The sequence below is a fragment of the Tiliqua scincoides genome, chromosome 4 (genome assembly GCF_035046505.1).
Source record: "Tiliqua scincoides isolate rTilSci1 chromosome 4, rTilSci1.hap2, whole genome shotgun sequence".
Taxonomy (NCBI): Eukaryota; Metazoa; Chordata; class Lepidosauria; order Squamata; family Scincidae; genus Tiliqua; species Tiliqua scincoides.
Genome location: NC_089824.1, coordinates 107,894,260 through 107,913,484, shown reverse-complemented (window position 1 = coordinate 107,913,484; position 19,225 = coordinate 107,894,260). Strand labels below are relative to the sequence as shown.

General features: G+C 45.5%; 1 protein-coding gene and 1 pseudogene across 4 annotated transcripts; both read right to left on the bottom strand.

Moving 5' to 3' along the window:
• Positions 1–226: 226 nt before the first annotated feature.
• Positions 227–19,000, bottom strand: PIGC (phosphatidylinositol glycan anchor biosynthesis class C). 4 transcript variants are annotated; one of them, XM_066624288.1, is made up of 4 exons: positions 18,944–19,000; positions 8,443–8,648; positions 5,269–7,057; positions 3,323–3,445 (listed from the first exon to the last, which is right to left on the bottom strand). In XM_066624288.1, exons 3-4 carry the CDS (start codon positions 7,028–7,030, stop codon positions 3,423–3,425), a joined length of 1,785 nt encoding a protein of 594 aa, XP_066480385.1. In that variant the 5' UTR covers positions 7,031–7,057; positions 8,443–8,648; positions 18,944–19,000; the 3' UTR covers positions 3,323–3,422. The 4 variants fall into 4 exon arrangements, with proteins under 4 accessions (XP_066480387.1, XP_066480385.1, XP_066480386.1 ...); XM_066624289.1 differs by having other exon boundaries at positions 8,443–8,639; positions 18,944–18,990; XM_066624290.1 differs by lacking the exon at positions 5,269–7,057 and having other exon boundaries at positions 227–3,445.
• Positions 17,818–17,937, bottom strand: LOC136649971 (5S ribosomal RNA; annotated as a pseudogene).
• Positions 19,001–19,225: the final 225 nt, after the last annotated feature.

Below are 19,225 nucleotides of genomic sequence, written 5' to 3'. Positions count from 1 at the left end.
TCATGACCAAAGCCATTCAAACAAATGCTGGCAGTGAGCCAAGAGTAGCAATACTCTTTGTACTCCACCTTGAGTGCTTCTTAGCAGAAATACAGTCGGCACATATACCCCTCAGCTCATCCATTCAGTAATTGGTTATGTATGGCAGATATATTAATTCTTCCATTCTGCCATTTATGATAATTTTAAACATCAGTTTGGACTTTAAATGTTAAACAAGTACGAGTGTATTTTATGTATTGCCTTTATTCCAACTATGAAGGCAAATAAATGCAAGCAATTTTGAAGTACAGCAAAAAGGAATCCAATGCAAAAACAAACAGACAAGTCTGGGAATTTCCCTTCCACATTTGTGCACTGATCCATCTTATCTTATGGTTGTTAAAATATTAGCTCTTTAAAAATAAGCAGACCCCCAAGAGGATAAGCTAAGATTCTTTGTTTTTCTAGGACATCCAGAGATGGGCACTGTGTAATTCTAAAAATGGCCTATGTGGATAGAACAGTGTTGAAGAAAGGTCTAAGTGAGTAGCTTACATTCCATCTTTCATCTGTTGTATGAGGTACAAACACAATTGTGCACTTTCAGGGAAGCTTGTCATCTCCTGGTTCAATTTTTTGTACATTCTTATTCACTAACTTGCAGCGTAACTCTTTCAATATTTTAAGTTGCTTATTCTTAATTAACTTGCTAAATAGCTGAACTCTCATGAGCAATTCTGCTTTGATTTTGTAGTTCAAATGCTGCAAAGTTTATTCTCTCTAACTGTTAACATGTTACCAAAAGTTTATGAATTAACAAATACTTTATATTTTATTGTGCTTTATTTTTACTGTATTTTTTATTACGACTATCCAGTGAGATAGTCCATTTTACAGACAGGTCGTTGAGGCTGAGTGATGACGACTTGTTAGAGCCATGGAAGCAGTCTGGAAGTGAGAAATGGGCAGCCCAATTCTAATGTTGCCTTGCGCCACTTCTGCAACAGATTCCGAGGGCCCGGCAGTCCTACAAGAGCCCAGTTCCAAGTAGCCCCATAGGGCTGGCTGAAGTCCTACACAAGGTCAGGGGAAAAACATCTCCTTACCCCGAGGTGACCTCCAGCAGCCTTCTACCCTGTGTTGGGGAATGGGAAGACTGTGGGATCCTGACTGCATTATGCTTCCACATTCCTTTCATTAACTTCCGCTTTTAGGCAAGACAGATGCCGACCAAGGCCAGACTTGATGGGAACAGTGCTCTAGGGCAGCACCTTGGTATGTGGAGAGCAGCAGAATCATGCTGTAGCCCACTGCTGCCCTCAATGCAGAAAGAAGAAGCAGGGAATTCTCCTTCTTTGGTCTTCCTTGTGCTGCTTCCTGCTGAGTGTTCAAAAGGCAGATCAGGGAGATGCTGGAGTGACTACAGTGGCAGCAGCAGCTGCTGCTGCTACCACCATCTGCTGCCACCAAAGTGGCAACTGCCCCCAATGCCACAACAGCCAGAGAGGTGACTGCCACCAGACCAGCTGAAGATCCAGCTGCTGCCACCACTGGTGCACAGGGGGCAGGAAAAGAAGAGAAAGAGAAACATTGTTTAGGGAGATGAAACCAGAGGGATGGTCTTGGTTGGGGCATGTTCTGCACATCAAAAGATATGGAAAAAGGGGGGGGGGTCCTCTGGCCTGGGCCAGATCTGACACTGCAATAGTAAGAATACACACTGAGTCCCAAAAATCTTTTCTGTGCACACAAAGGCAAACTTTTTTCAGCATAAAGACAAGCCAAAATTAATTTTAAAAAATACATTAAGGGCACAATCCCAACTTGTCCTTGGGCCGGCACAAGTCCCTTGTACCAGCCCCAGAGGATTACAAATGTGTCGTAAGGCTGAATCCAGCCTCCACGCCAACATAGGGAGCAAGCCTTGCATTGGCTGTGCTCGGCTGACACAAAGCTCTGAGGAGGGTGGAGAGGAAGCAGGAGGAAGATGTTCAGGGGCAGGGGGAGAGCAGGCGGTGGGCGGCCCCAGGAGCAGGCGGGTGGAGAGCAGGGCTGGGATTCAGCTGTGCTCTATCTTGCGCTGGATACAGTGCAAGCCTCTTGGCTTGTCTGTTCCAGCGCAAGATAGGATTGCGCTGTCAATCTACCATTTCTAAGAAAAGAACAATTTCATTATACACATTGGTTGCCCTGTTAAACATTTTCTAGAACATTTTCTAGAATAATCTTCAGCAATGCTGAAATTATTGCCTGTAGTCTTGTTCACAAGGGGGCAGCTGCAATCACTATTGAATCACCAGGAGCCAAACTATTTAGAACAACAAAATATTCAAGTCAGCAAACCCCACTTTCGAGTGGACATATAGCCTTTACCATCACAGAAACTGTTTTTCCCAAGAGCAGAAGCTGCTGCCTTCTTACAGGATTTGTCCACTCCACAAGCCTTGCAGTTCTACATGAGAAACTTGGAGAGATCTTCTTCGATTTCAGCTTCGTCCCAAGGCCCATGGATATTGTCTTTGAAGAGCTGCAGCCTGATGAGGCAGTAAGGACACAAGCAGGAAATGGAGACCAGCAAGAGGGCAAAGAGAACAGTGCCCACACTGGAAATGGTCAGCAGGCCGGCTAACGCAGATACTGCAAAGAGCAAAGTGACTACCACATAGCAGTGGGGGGTCTGAGCTTTGAGCTTCTTTTGCAGCATAGGCCATAGGGCAAATATCTGGATGGCAAATGTCACCATGACAAAGGCATGTAGGGAGCGGGGCAACCGTGAGGCCAGGCAGACAGAGGCAAAAATGGCCATGTTGAGAGAAAGTGTACTTGACACAATGGCAGCATTGGCTCCGTAGTCATAGAAAATCAAGTGTCCTAGGAGCATGAGGGCAGACATGGCATAAATAGTGTCTGTGCTGATAGACTCCGTTAAGGTCTTCAACACTGGGGAGAAGCCATAGGTGAAGGCTATAAAGACCACAGAGCTCTTCAGATCTGCCCACCGTGTCCGTCCACACTTGTTCCTCCCTGTTCCTGAGTCTAGTGCATCAAACAGAACATAACCAAGTAGGGAAGAGATCAGGCCAGCTCCAAATAACCACTGGGGAGCCAGCTGTCCGACATCCATGTACCACCATATGACAACAAAGACACAGACACTGCACAGTTGCTGTATCACCACTCCAGATTCAAACACCACTGCCTGGTACTGGTATTTGCGTGCATAGACATTTTTGCGTAGCTTCTCTAGGAAACTCTGGTCCACATAGTTATCAGGAAATGGCTGGCTCTTGTATAACACTTTCTGCCAACGCTGCCTGCTGTTCTGTCCGGGATGAACACAGAACCTGCTTTCTGACCAAGCCATTGTCTCAAGACCCACTTTCACTGGAACAGAAAATCCTCATTGGATCGCTGGAAAGTGAAACTCATATCCTTATTTCTCACCAATTTTCACTGCTTCCTTCTAAAAGACAAAATGAAAAAAAGAAGTTAATTAACCCAAAGTTTTCTAAATCAAGAGCAATGTGATGGGCATGCACTCAGTTAGCTTCCATACAGACACAAACACATATCACCAATGTAAACATGATGAGCAGTTCACACTGTGTACTGCCTGTACGAATTGTTCAATTCACCTATGAACCAACTGGACCTAGTAGAAACTTCAGAGAAATGAAAGATAGCAGCAGATGCATTAAGAATAATGCTAGTACTTGTCCTTCCCTGATACTGAAGGACCCAACACTTTGGGGGCAGGAAAGAAGAGGGAAACCCCAGTGTCTGATACTAGGTTCCAAGATAGCCACATCAGTTGAGCTTTGATGCTCCCCTCATCCATTGTGCAAAAATGCATAGATGTATAAGCACTTCTATCAGGAGTTGCAACACTGACATTGCATCTCTTTCATGTATCTGAATTTTCAGAAGCTTCCATGCACACCTGTCCAAACTGCTCCTCCTGGTGGCCAGTTCCTTCAACAACTCCTGTCTTACACGCAACTTTTTAGCAAACTTGTAACTGTGATGGCAACAATTCCTTCTGCTTAAAAACGTGACACAGGCAGAGAGCCTAAGGGCCCAATCCTGTACAATTTTCCAGCTCCTGTGTCGCCACAATGCAGCCCATGGTAAGTGAACACATGTTCTCAAACCTTGAGAAAGCCCCAGTGACTGCACCTCCACCATAGGATGCAGTGCATACCCCACTGGCACAACTGAGCAGCACTGGAAAATTGGATAGGTTTGGACCCTAAGTCATTTCTGGAAACAAAGTAAAACCAAATGGGTTACTTTTGAGTAAACATACTTAGGACTAGGATGTTAAACTGAATGGGCCGCCTTAATGCCTTTTCATGCATTACACTGGAACACCTTTGAGCACTTCTCATATTATTTTTGTGTGCATGTGTGAACACTGTTAAAGAGAGAAAATAGAAAAAAGCCATTTTACAAGTGCAATTACCACAAAAGGCACTTTGAGCATCAAGTGGACTTACTAATAATTTCTTTTTGCTTTAGCACATTTACATATAACTGTAAACCATTTTAACTGCCACAGATTCTACTCCAAAGAGCTCCCTGGATTAGAGGTGTTCTTAAACACTGTTTTTTTCATATATTTCATTTTTTCCCCAAGGAGGAAAAGTGAAAAAGCAGTGTTATGTGTTTATTTATTTATTTAAATTTTAATTTAAAATTTTAATTTTAACAAATCGCTTCTAAAGCATACTAGAGATGTGTATATTGCCTGTATAGTGTCAGCAGATGCAGCCAAAGGCTTCCCCCCCCCCACACACACACACAAACACATACCCATAAAAATGATGTGAGACAGAGGCTTGGTTTAACTGGGGCACTTTATTTAGACTTAAGGGTCGAGGTAGCTGGCTAGGCAGTACTACCTCAGGCCAAGCCATGAGGTAGTCCTGCCAAACCAGCCTACAGTGACCAATATAGTTACAACAAGATGACCACCTAACTCTAGGGGACCACTCTGCAAAAGCTAGTTGAAAAAACTGTGTAGGCGAGAAAACTGCCTTCTAAGGGCCAATCAGGCAGGCAGCAAAAAACTCATATTCGGCGACCAGCTACTCTCAGACCATCTGGCCTGCAGGTGGGTGGGGTCAAACGATTGCATGTACCTTTTGTCACTGAACAGACTGCATTTTCAGATGGTCTCAGTGTTGGAACAAGGCATCCAAATTTACCTAATTGCATGCATATTCTCTCTGAGACATCTCAAGGGTTTCAGGCCTTTCCAACCCTCTCTGTGGATGTCTTACTTACCTTGCTCAAAGGCGACCATAGTTAAGGCCTCAGCATTTGCTGCCATCAATCTCCTCCGTCTGTCACTGACAACCAGGCTGTACTTGGAGAAGGACCTCTCGCAGGCAGCATTGGAACAGGGCATCCAAATTGCTCTAAGAGCAGCGCAGGCGTATTCTCTATGAGATAGTTTCAGTCCATTCAGAATGCCTTGAACATCCACTGATACACAGTCTTCCCCTTTCAGCTGTTCCTTGATGGCTTCCAAAAATGCCGTGTGGCCCTCAAGAAAATGTAGTTTCTGAACATACTTTATGAATGGAACACTCATCTGAAGGGCTGCAAGCTCAGGTACAGACTTCTTTTTGGGAGCATTCCTGGGATCAAACAGAGCCCCCACTGAGTCCACAACACCCTTCGCAGGGTCCTGAGACCTCAGTTGTTGCAATGTCTCCAATGCTGACTTTGCTGCAGTTTTTAGCTTGGCTTGAACAGAGGCGTTGGCTTCACTTGGAAGCTTCTGGCATTCGTGGACAGTTCTTTCACTAAAGACGCCTTCAGTGAGCAGCCCCAACTTTATCTCGATATCACTTAGTTTTCCAGCCAGGACATGAATTGTGGGGTAGGAGGACCCTTCCAGGAATGTTATCAGGTCCATCAGAGGGAGACAAATGTCAGAAACATAGACAGCTTGCACTTTTATGGTTTGAATGGTCGCAGCAGAAGCAGCGTTAAAGAATTTTACACTTGTGTTGCCATCCTCAAGGGACTTGAAGAACTCCACTACATCTTCAATGTGGTTGGAAAGGTACCTCACAGACTTGAACCAGGAGTTCCACCTTGTGCAGACAGGTGACGGGAACAAGGAAATCAGGTCTGGATTGGACCCTTGGTACTTTTCACTCAGAAATTGAATATAGTTACTCTTTCTGATGTTAAGGAAGGCGTGTTTCACCTTGATGACTACAGTGTTCAACTCGTCCAGCTTGTCCTCAAAAACACTGCCAATGCTGCTGGCCTTGTGGGCCCAGCACTGCACATGCTGAACATTGTCAATAAGCTCCTTCACAGTCTCCACACACTTTGTCATATACCTGGCAGAGTCTGTCACGATCCCAACAACACGCTGTCTGTCGATGCTGTATTTCTGTAGGGTGTCCAGTACTGCATTTGCACAGTTTGCAGAGTTTGCAGCATCAAGAACTACAGACTCAGCTAGGTGAGCATTGGCATAATTTGCAACTATGCTGGGCCGTATTAGAACATTGAAGACACAGTTTCCACTTTTGTCTGTTGCCTCGTCACACAGCAGAAAAATGTCACTGTCCTTAAGGTCGGCTTGTATCTCCTGTCGTTTCTTCTCTCCAACCACAGGAATGTAGTATTGTCTGAGCCAGTTTGCCAACGGAAGGTCTCCACTGGCCGGCACGTATTTACTCAGCCAAGCACGTATTGCAGGGTGATCCAGTTTCTCAATTGGAATGTTGGCATCTACAAAGGCCTCAATCGTGTCCAGGATGAACTCCTCCTTTGAGTCTTCAACCTTCCAAACATTGTCCACTGTCTCCTCCAGTGTGGCCAGCCTTGCTGCAGTGAAGTTCCCTGATTTGCGTGCAACATGTGTCTGAGATTTACAGTGCTTCTGCAAAGAATCTTTTCTCTTGTAGTCCAGGCAGAAGTTACAGTACTTGCAGAAGAGGTTGCCACCAGAGGATGCCACAATAAACCCCTCACTCCTGAACTCTGCAGCTCTGCTATCACAAGTAACAGGATGCTTAGGCATTGTGGCACAGTGGTGTAATACAGATCCCTGGGATGTAAAACAGGGATCAGGGATCAGATGGCATGCTGCACCAAAATAAGCATGAGAGTGGATTACAGAATACATAGGGTCTATTAAGTAGGCTCCTTCTACTGAGACTGCTCTGTAAACACACAGAAACACTGGCTCTTTAATGCAGATAGATACTGCACCCAGTCATACAGTCATACAGCTCACATGTTCCTCAACATGGCTCTTCTACATACCACAGATAAACTGCCTAAAACAGAAAGCATTGGCATGCTTAGAAATAAAGAACCTTCACTGTACCTTGCTGGCAAAGTCTGAAAATACAGAACCCAGCCTTTGATGAATGAACAGCCCTTTTGAACTGTGCCATTGCATTGCAAATTGGCTAATTTAGAACTTCCAGGTTGCGGTTGCAACCAGAAGCCCTCCCCAGGAAGCGTATGGGACTGCCAAATGCTGCACACAGCAGTGTCCTGATTTTGTTGGAAGTAATGAATGTACCTTGAGAAAAAAAGGAGGAGGAACACCGGAGGAAAGTCAAGGAGGTGGCACATATTTGGTAATATAGGGGTAAATTGCTACATTTCATGGATTTTGGCAAATATCGCATTAAACTGCGATATTTCAAAATAAAAAAAACCTCTAATTATAGAGCTGTGAAAGACTGGAATATCACTCAGTACTTTTACAAAACTGAATTTCCCAGCATTCCTTACAGCAAACAATTATACAGACCTAATACCTATTCAAGTTTGTTGTATGATATCCCCCATGCATTTCCTACAATAACAAAATATTAAAATTACTATCAATAAAGACCTATTAATAGAGTGAATACCAAACAGCATAGCGCTCTCTCCAGCACAGAAGAGACACAGCAGGCCTTCTGAATCTATCATTTCTGTGATTCAGCCCAATTCCTTCCAGTTTTCAGAACAGAAATATCACGCAGCATTCCTGACCTATTGCAAGGTTGTGCACTATCCGAGCATAAACCTGTGTGGGCTGGAGGGACAGAACACAGATGGTTTGTGTGTGAATGTGCGTGTGTGTGTGTGTGTGTGTGTGTGTGGACAAAGTACAGGACAATAGAATTTCTGTCCCTCCCCCAAGAGAATCAAAGCAGAATCCACCTTGAGTCAAAACAAGGGTTAAAGTGGATTGATGAAAGAATCATTTCCAACCAAGCCTTGTTTTCTCAACAAGGTAACTTGTGCAATTTGTCATTTCAGGGCACAGAAACTGAGTGAGCAAAACTGCTTTTACTTCCTGAAAGGCCCAGCATTAGTGCAGGAAGCCTGAGAGACATGCTCACTCCTGAGCAGGCCAGGTACACAAAATGAATGGGAACTGCAAAGAACAAACAAACAAAAACAAAGCAAGGGTTGGAATAAAGCACTTACGTAGCCTTGGCCCAGTAAGCCTCTGCTTCTTCCTCTGTCTCAGGAAGGAAATAATGCTGCAAAAAATGCATCCGGCTGGATCCAGGCTGCCATCTGCTGGGCAAAGAATGCCCATATCTCTTGCAAGAACTTGGCCACAAACTGCTTGCAAGCCCCTCCCCACAGTTCTCATGCGATCAGGTCTGTGATGGCTGCAACTGGAAAGACTGCAAGGTAACACACAAATACAGTGCACAATGCATGGGCACTCCTGAGTGGAAAGAACCTGAAGCAAAGAAAGCTGCTCAAAATGTGAAAGGTGAAAAGGAGGACTTTGAGAGCAATTCTATCTATGCACACTTGGGTATTTCAATTGGAATTATTTCTAAGTGAACATGTGGGTTAGTATACATGTGGGGGGGGGGGGGTTGACAAGGGGATGTGAGAATGGCCCAAATCTCCTGTGAGATGGTAGAATGTTAAGGGTAATAGGAAGACTTGTGCTTGAGTGGTTCCAGCATGGGGATGCGCTGAAAATGTTCAAAGCTTAGCTAAGGTTTGGGAAACAACTTTGTAGAGTGGTATATTAATATTCTTAACAATAAAGGCTAATAAGGCTAATAAGGTTAAAAAGGTTAATAAAAGGGTAAAACTGCCTCCTACGCATCCTTGGTATCACCTGGCAGGACAAAGTTCCAAACAACACAGTCCTAGAACCAGCTGGAATCCCCAGCGTGTATACAGTGCTGAAACAGAGATGCCTGCGTTGGCTTTGTCAAGTCGTGAGAATGGGCGATGGTCGGATCCCAAAGGAACTCCTCTATGGAGAACCTGTGCAGGGAAAGCACCCTACGCATAGACCACAGCTGCGCTACAAGGATATCTGCAAGAGGGATCTGAAAGCCTTAGGAATGAACCTCAACAGGTGGGAAACCTTGGCCTCTGAGCAGCCCGCTTGGAGGCAGGCTGTGCAGCATGGCCTTTCCCAGTTTGAAGAGACACTTGGCCAACAGACTGAGGCAAAGAGGCAAAGAAGGAAGGCCCATAGCCAGGGAGACAGACCAGGGACACACTATACTTGCTCCCAGTGTGGAAGGGATTATCACTCCCGAATTGGCCTTTTCAGCCACACTAGACGCTGTGCCAGAACCACCATCCAGAGCGCAATACCATAGTCTTTCGAGACTGAAGGTTGCCAACGGCAACAACAACAAAGGTTAAAAGAAATTTTAAAAGATTACAAATTGATGGCGCATCGGAGAGAAATCAACAGTGGCACAGGCACAGAAGATACCTGATTTCCATTGAACTGCATGCTGTACAACATTCACAGTGGTAATTGATATATAGCACTAATGTGGAGTGTGGGGGGAACAAAACACATTTTCCAGCAACAATTGCAATATGACATTTGGGAAAATGCAGTATCTATGCAACAGAAGCATTATCTGGAAGATACACACACCCTCTCCACAAATTAGAAAAACCCAGCCCTCTAGAAGAGCACTCTCACATTATAACTATGCAGTATGGCAACACGCAGCCATCAGACAAGGTATTATTGCGTATTTTAAACCAAGGATATGGCAAAGGGGGGGAGTTGTGCAACTAGTCAATAATATCACAAGCAATAGCTTCACACATGCATCATGGAATATCAGCTTCGAGGCTCTCTGGGTGAAAAGGTTGAATTTTCCCATACGCCAAATATTGCACTCTAAGAGCAGGAAAATAGTCAGTTGCAATGCAACTTCATCTCCCTTAAGTTTTTCCTTTTTCTCCCTTCACTTTGGACAGTTTCTTTGCTACTTAAACAAAATACTAATACAAACTGTACTGTATGATATTTTAATCCTCAGTTATAAAAATTGAAATGTAGTGCTATTCTCCAGTCACCTGAATACATGACAAGACAGAGTGTTTTATTTATCCCATTGACTGCAGTTTTATTTGGCCTTAAATGAATTTGACACATAAATAGAAGAGAGGTCTCTAAACAGCTATTGGTACAGGGTGACCAGACATTCTCTTTTTCCAGGACACATTCTCTTTTTTAGCCTTGAGTCCTGGAAAAGGATCAAAATGTCCTCTTTTTCCTGTGAGCATGTCCCTGCAGGCAGTGCATAGCCTTCTTGTAATTAATAAATTATATGTAATAAATTATATGCAATATAGTTTTAAATTTAGTAATAGGTAAAATAGTGTTTAACTAAACACATGAAATTAATATACCAGTTTTTTTAGCTTTTATTTTGACTTGTCCTACATTTTTCTTGGATGTCCTTTATTTTGCAGTGCCTTGTCCTCTTCTGCAGTTATGACATCTGGTCACCCTGTAAACTGGCTGTAACATCAGTATGCTAGTTGTAGGGAAGTGGAAGAGGAAAACAGCCATGACCTTCACACTTCCCAAAGGCACCTAGCCGGTCACCATTAGAAACAAAATGTTAGGCTAAATGGGTTGATCTTGGTCTGACCCAGTAGGGCTCTTTTCAGACTTATTGGTTGCAATGTTTTAGGTTTATTATTATTATTATTATTATTATTATTATTATTATTTTCCTCCAGTACCAGAGACCTAAGCTTACTGTTTTACAGATACAGTATTAGAGCGCAATCCTATCCTGTGCTGGAACAGGCAAGCCAAGAGGCTTGTGCTGTCTCCAGCACAGGATTGTGGCCAGAACCGGCTTAGCCAGAGGCAAGGGGAAACTTTTCCCCTTATCCCTGGGTAAGGCCTGCTAGCCCCAATGGGTCTCCTCAGACTTGTGCCACCTCTGGAGGTGGCACAAGTCTGAGGAGAGCAGAGTGGCTTGAAGTCGCTTTGTTCTTCCTGGGAATGGGGGTCAGGATCTGGCATAACTGCCGGATCCCAACCCCACCTCTGGCTCTGCCCCGCCTGCCCCCGGGGCTGCCCACCCTCCCCCTGCCCAGGAATGCCTCCCTCCCTCCTCCTCCCTGCCTCCCCCACGCCTACCTTTTGCCGTTGCATCAGCTCATCTGAGCTGGGGGAAGCCGGCGTGCTGGCTTATGTCAGCCTGTGAAGGCTGGTGCTTCTCAGAGCGCTGGCCCGGCTTTCCCTCGAGGCGCAAACATGCTTTACGGCACTTTTGCAACCCTCCCAGGCTGGCCGAAGGGACTTGGGTCGGCAAAGGGCGCAGTTAGGATTGTGCCCTTAATATGTTAGTTTGGGCTAGAGCAGGAGTGCCCAAACTCTGGCCCGGGGGCCACTTGTGGCCCTTGGGGCCTCCCAATCTGGCCCGTGGGGAGCCCCCAGTCTCTAATGAGCCTCTGGCCCTCCAGACGTTCTGGAACCCGTGCTGGCCCAAGGCAACTGCTCTCAGTGTAGGGCAACTGGTTAAGCTCCACAGCTTGCTGTTTCACACCTGTGATGCAGCAGTGGCAGTGATGGAAAGGCCAGACTTGCTTTGTGCAAGGCCTTTAATAGGCCTTGAACTATAGCAAGACCTCTGTTCCCAAATGGGCACAGTATTCGTTGGATGGCAGAGAGGCAAACAACAGGTCAGGAGAATTCAGAGGACTTCTGAAAAGAAAAGCTTTTTACTTCGTTTGCAAACGGGACCACCACAAAGAGGTGATGGACCCAGGAGGGTTACAATGATGCAGGTTTTATAGAGCATTCTGAATAGAGGAGGGGTACACAAAGGCACAAAGAGAGAGGGGTAAACATCCTTGGAAAATTAACAAGTAATCAGACAGAAAGCAGAATCAGCATCCATTATCAGTTCTGAATGTTTGGTAGGAAGAACAGTACAATGTGCATTGACAGGTTATTTACATACAGGATGTCCATTACTGAAGGTCCGGTAATCAATCATACCACTTTACCCCAGTCCTTTCGGGGTCTCACACCCTTGGTCTGTTTGTTTATTACCATCTGTCCGTCCTTGGAGGCCCATATTTTGTGTACTTGGCTTATCTTGTTTAGCTAGCTTGTCTCTAAGAAGGAAGATGGTAGATGCTGACTGGTAGCATTCCTGAGCAAGGGTCAGTGAAAAGCCTAAACCAGGGAAGCCTGATTTTGAAACCAGGTATTGTGGGTATCTTGGTATTGTGAGCTGGGCATTTTGGGGACACTTCCATTCATTAATGTAAGTTCCATCTCTAATATATTCATTTATGTAAATTTATTCAAATTTTAAATGTAAATTAATTCTTTTTTCCTGGGCCCCTGACACAGTGTCAGAGAGATGATGTGGCCCTCCTGCCAAAACGTTTGGACACCACTGGGCTAGAGTAAGCTCCAGCTATGAAAATAAGGGCACAATCCTAACCAGATCTACTCAGAAGTAAGACCTATTTTGTTCAATGGGGCTTACTCTCAGGAAAGTGTGGTTAGAATTGCAGCCTCAGATTCATTGGCATTCTTGAGTAAGAGCCCAATCCGGAGCTTGACATGCTGGCTTACCACTGGCACACACCGTCACAAACGTGCTGTAAGGCACATTTGCAAGTTCTAACGCCGGGTGAGTGCCCGTGCTAGCCGGCACTGGGCTAGCGCCAGGCGGGCACCTGGCCTCCACCACTCTGCGGTCGCATGGACCACTGAGCAGCAGAGAGGAAAGCGGGGGCGGGGAAAGGAGGCATTCTGGGGAGTGGGGAGGAAGGCAGAGGGCAGGGAGAGGGCGTGCCGGGGGAGGGAGCGGAGAGGGAGGGAGGCCGAGGCTCAGCACCTGACAAAGGCTCTTACCTCACTGCCAACCTTTTGGTCTCCAGTGAAACAAGTAGCCCTGTTGCGGGGCTATACTCCCTTTATCCGGGCAAAGGGGATGAAAGTCCCCTTCTCCTGAGGTGTTGCCCGTGGCTGCTGTGAGAGTGCAGGATGCGGCAGCAGCTGTTTTCGGTGCTGCCACAGCCGCGCGCCATGGGAGCTCAGGATTGGGCTCTAAGTTGTTGCCCTTTGACTATGTTTATTTCAGTTAAAGCTATTTTGATTTGCTGTTGCTTTTGTTGTTCGCTTTTTTTAATTGTATGATTTGCATTGTTTTAAATTTTTGTTGCAAGTAACTTGAGTCCTCTAGTGAAGGGTTGTTTTTGCACAGAAGCAAACCAGTATGTCTAACTGTAGCCAATTCCAAAGGTTTGTGGTAATCTACACTTTTTTAATTGCATAAAAGTAGAATGATAATTGTATCAGTTCAATTGATACATTTTCAACCAGATTGGCTCCATGTATACATGCTCATCCTGGCTCAATTCCTTAACTGCAAGAGTGAGAGGTTCACCTACCCATGCAAGTCAAAGTAGCACTTTTAAAATAGGTTTATCAATACATGCATTTAAGTGGTTTAAATGAACCTTCCCATATACAATTAAGGAAAATGACCTGAATTCATCCTAACATGAGGGGCAGGGCCAAAACATGCTTATGCTATAAAAAGCACACATATTTTTAAAAACACAGCAAAAGATGTATGATTTGAACTGTCCCAGTGTGAAGAATACTGATTTGCCACTTGACCAAGAAGAGTGTAAAGCTACAAAATAATAAGTTCAGAATACTCCAGTCCTACCCGGTCTATATCTTCAGAATGGAATTAACATCTTGCTGAAAACTCTTCAGTTTTAGAGGGCCAAGGGGCAGAAGTTATTTTTGAGTCATTACAGACAATTCTGCTGAGTGGACTCTGCTTCTAATCACTTGGATGACCTTTGCACATGTATTTGCTACTGCAATCTTAAGCATACTTAACTAGGACCTGAACCCTACTGAACTCTGAGGGACAATTCTGAGTAAACATACTTTGTCTGCAACTGTTCATATTCAAGGTTTCTATCAGTAGGAGGAATCAGCACTCCCAGAGCACATCATTGAAAATCTGCTGTGATCTAGCAGATCAAAAATGAACCTTTTAAAAAAAAAACAACAAAAAACCAGTTGATTATGAACTTCGGTAGCCCTTTAGTTTGGAAAGGCCAGTTCTTCATGCAACCATTTCTTGGAAGAAAGATTGTCACTGTGAAACATTTGGAAAAAAAGGTTTAAACTTCCCAGCATATTTCTGAACAAAGGGGGATCCCAGGAATACTTCATATTCCCCAATGCTGGGCTTTGGCAGTACCTCCATTAAACAGCACCCATTTCTTCTAACAAATATTCTGTGCTCAGGAGATCTGGACAGATCTGAATTTAACTTTCAACGAACTGAAAAATAATTAGTGGGAGGCACTATCAGAGGTGTGTTTGAGTAGTTCAAGTGATAAACTTGGATATATCTTATGCTGCCACAAAACTTGGCAGACTGGGCAGTGGTGGTGGTTGCTATGGCCGTGGGGACATGGTCCCTTTTTGCATAATAGGAAAACTGGTGGGACTTTGGCAAGTACAGCTCAAGAAACAGCACAAGAGTTGGGAGATGGCAGACTGGGGAGGATTCCTCCCTCCTTGGCAGAACACCAAGTGTCTGATCCCCAGGAAGAGAAAATACAACACAGAGTGACTACTCACAAATGCCCTCAGAAGTCAATGCTAGTGGTACTTGGGACAGGGAAGGAGGGACAGGAAAAGAGAGACCAAAGGATAGGACAAGAGAAAGAAAAGAGTGATGCCCTCCCAGTTCTTTGATTAGGACCAGTGGGGATTCTATCAGCCCAAAGCCAATGGGGTTTTACAGTGGTACTGAAACTGCCACAGCTGTATCCTACAGGGCTAGGGAGGCCCTAGCTTCTCTCTCAGCCTTCCATCACCATGATTTTGTACTGAATTACATAATCATTTTTGTTTGTCCATCTTAATATGGTCTCCTAGAAAACAGAAATAAAATCTATAGGTAATAATAATCTATAAATAAGTGAAAGTTTCAGATTAAACTGACACTTGCTGGTAAAACCTTTACAGGCTTAGCCTCTGGGCATGTGCTAGACAGAATTTGAATTTGGGCCTTTTGAATTTGACACTCCTACATTCGTGCATGTTCAGGGAAGAAGGCTCTTCTCACCGGTGTGCATGTGAATGACTACAGATACTCTGCCAGAGCAGGACTGTAACCTATGAAGCTATCATTAACCTGAGGTTGTATTGATTACTGTTTTTGTGATGTCATGGATCAGGTGCATTGCAGTTAACTTAATCCACAAACATTAGCTGCTAGAACAAATAGACTTTGAAATCCCTGTCATCAGATGACCTGTGTCCCTGTGAGATGTCATCCAGTGTGTCAGCCTTCGGCAATATCACTTATATCTGTGCCTCTGCTGCTGTCTCCTTTTTGACTGCAGACTCATTTGGCCAGAGTACCTGGCCCTCCTGCTTCAAAAAAGCACCTAACCTCACATATTCTTGTGCCAATCCCCATCTCAGTCCCATCCTCTTATTTTCCAGTGCTGATTCCCCCTGCATGCACCCATGTTTGTCTTTACTACATGTTTCTCTTTCTCTCACTTATTCCAGCCTTCCCTCTTTCTTGTGTATGTACACAACCCTCTTCTCAGGATGTCCCCCACCCTTCTTCCAGGTTGACACATATGCTATTCACGGAAAGACTTCACTGCCACAAGCACAAGATATTGATTGCTTAATACTAACTTGCAAATGTATGGCCAAGATTCATTTTGAATTGAGGATTTCCTGTTGATAGTCAAATCCAATTCTAAAAAGACTTACTCAGAATTCTATTGACTTCCCAAGTAAATATTCATAGGACTGCAGCCTTAGGCATTATGCTATGTTTCTACTGCTGAAGTCTGCATGTCAAAACTATGTAGCTTTGGCTAAACTGTGCCTGCTCTATTATATGGAAATAAATCATACTGACTTTAGCAGAATTTCTTTAAATATACTTTTTTATATATTAGGATTTTTCAAGACAAGCTCCAGCTCAAGTCTCCATGGAGGGGGGACAAAACCGATCTTCATAGAACCCCTGGTTCCATCAGTAAGTAGGTCACCAATTGCATCCCCCTGCCACATAAAAGGACTATAGGGGAGTGCATTCTGACTTCACAGTTGCATGGATCCCCTCAGTAAAGTACAGCACCCTACTCCTCCTTATCATCAGGTGTCATCCCACTGATACTTGTTGGCCACGTGCAAATTTATGTTGCCCTTCAGAGTATAGCTATGAATTTTAGTTCAATTTTTTTCTCCCAGCTGAACAGTTGACAGAGAGCGGAGACCTCTCCCAGTTCTGTAAGTCTTTGCTTTAGCCTTTTGCTGACCAAAGGTTCACCCTCTGCTGCCTCCTACAACCTGAGCAGAAATCTCCAACAGCCTGAAACAGGAAGCAAATTCAGGTGCACCAAATTTTACATTCTGCACTGCAATTCCTGGCTGCTGAACCACAATCAACATGTCCAGTTAGCATTCTCTGCCCCACCCTTATTATTTTTCTCCTCCTAACAAGAAGAAAGAACACCTGCTAGAAAACAATGGAGAAACTCCAGAGTTTTGGCATATCAGGTGTGCCTGGCCAAGAGTAGTAGTATAGTAGGCAACCTTCAGTCTCGAAAGACTATGGTATCGCGCTCTGAATGGTGGTTCTGGAACAGCGTCTAGTGTGGCTGAAAAGACCAATTCGGGAGTGACAATCCCTTCCACACTGGGAGCAAGTGCAGTCTGTCCCTGGTCTGTCTCCTTGGCTATGGGCCTTCCTTCTTTGCCTCTTAGCCTCAGACTGTTGGCAAAGTGTCTCTTCAAACTGGGAAAGGCCTTGCTGCACAGCCTGCCTCCAAGCGGGCCGCTCAGAGGCCAGGGTTTCCCACTTGTTGAGGTCCATCCCTAAAGCCTTCAGATCCCTCTTGCAGATGTCCTTGTATCGCAGCTGTGGTCTACCTGTAGGGCGCTTTCCTTGCACGAGTTCTCCATAGAGGAGATCCTTTGGGATCCGGCCATCATCCATTCTCACGACATGACCGAGCCAACGCAGGCGTCTATGTTTCAGCAGTGCATACATGCTAGGGATTCCAGCACGTTCCAGGACTGTGTTGTTTGGAACTTTGTCCTGCCAGGTGATGCCGAGAATGCGTCGGAGGCAGCGCATGTGGAAAGCGTTCAGTTTCCTCTCCTGTTGTGAGTGAAGAGTCCATGACTTGCTGCAGTACAGAAGTGTACTCAGAACGCAAGCTCTGTAGACCTGGATCTTGGTGTTAAAAAGATGTTAAAAAGGCCGAGAACTCAGAAGGCTTGTTTAAACAGAAGGGTTTTCAGGCCTCACCGAAAAGTCTCAAGAGAGGGAGCCATTCTTAAGTCAAGGGGAAGGGGGTTCCATAGCGTTGGTGCCACTACTGGGAAGGCCCTATTTCTTGCCGCCGCCCCACGTATCTCCCTAGGCGGCGGCACGTGTAAAAAGGCCTTCTCTGATGACCTAAGAGGACGAGCCGGATTGCAACAAGGAAAAAAATGGTTGGCAACCTTCAGTCTCGAAAGACTATGGTATAAGCCTACAGCACCCAGTGTTCCCAGGCGGTCTCCCATCCAAGTACTAACCAGGCCTGACCCTGCTTAGCTTCCAAGATCAGACAAGATTGGGCATGTGCAGGGTAACAGTTGCCAAAATCCCATTCTCTACCTTCATGCTGTTAAATAATTATAATTTCATTCCACTAGATTCCATTATTCTCCTATCTAGTGGCTGAATGTGGTACAACCTCTATACCTTTTGGTGATAATGGAGGAGCAAGAAACCTGTAAGTGGGTCTTTAAAGCTATTTTTCCACTGATTTGGTATCCATTGATTTTTTTAATCCACTGGAGGTTCCTGAACAAAACCCCAGTGGATAACGAGACACAACTTGTGTGTGTGTGTGTGTGTGTGTGTGTGTAAAGAGAGAAACAGCACGAGAGAGAGGTAGCAAGGTTGCATTAAGCCAGGGGTGGGCAAACCCTGGCCTGGGAGCCATTTGCAGCACTCAGGGTCCCCAAATATGGCCCACAGGGAGCCCCCAAATGAGCCATCAGAGATTGTGCCCCCACTGGCCTGCATTTGGTGGTTGCAACCACCAGGCATGAGTTGTGGGCTGAGTTAGAGCAAGGCCTTCTGTAGTCTCCATGTGTTCTCTGCTTTTCCCTAGGCGTTATTTTAAACCCCGCCCTGCTCTGAACAACTTATGTCTCCATGTGTTTCTGAGTCAGTCTGTATGTTTTCACTGTACAAGAGGCATGTGGCAAACAGTGCCCATGTGGTTCCACATGCCTGTTCTCACGTGTGTTACATAAGCTCAGTAAAGAGGCCACAATCCTAACCTGAGAGTAAGCCCCACTGAAGAAAATAGGACTTACTTCTGAGTAGACCTGGCTAGAACTGTGCCCTGAGGCTGCAGTACTAACCACACTTTCCTCAGAGTAAGCCCCATTGAACAAAGTAGGACTTACTTCTGAGTAGACCTGGTGAGGCCTGCGCAGTCATTGACAGAGTTGCGCCTCTAATATATTCATTTATGGAAATGTATTCCCATTAGAAATGCCAGTTGAGTCCTTCTTGCCCCCGCCCCTTCGCAGTACCAGGGAGCTGACGCGGCCCTCCTGCCACTGCCACCGTCGCCCAGCCGCCCCGGGGCCACCTACCTCGGACCCCGGTGGTGCCGGCACCGCGCCTTTCACTACTCAGACCCACGTTTCTGCGGGAGGAGGAGCCGAAGCCTGGGAGCGCGTGCTGGGCATGCGCAGTGCTGAGGGCTCCGCCCAGGACTCGGCGGCGCACCCAGAGGCCCTCGGGTGTTCTCAGGCTCCCTATGGACATGCCTGCTGGACTGGGACCCTTCGGGTTTCTAGACTCGCCGCCCCTCCCCCCACGAAGCCCAACCGCCACTTCTCAGACGTTACCACAGGACACCCCTCCGCCCTCAT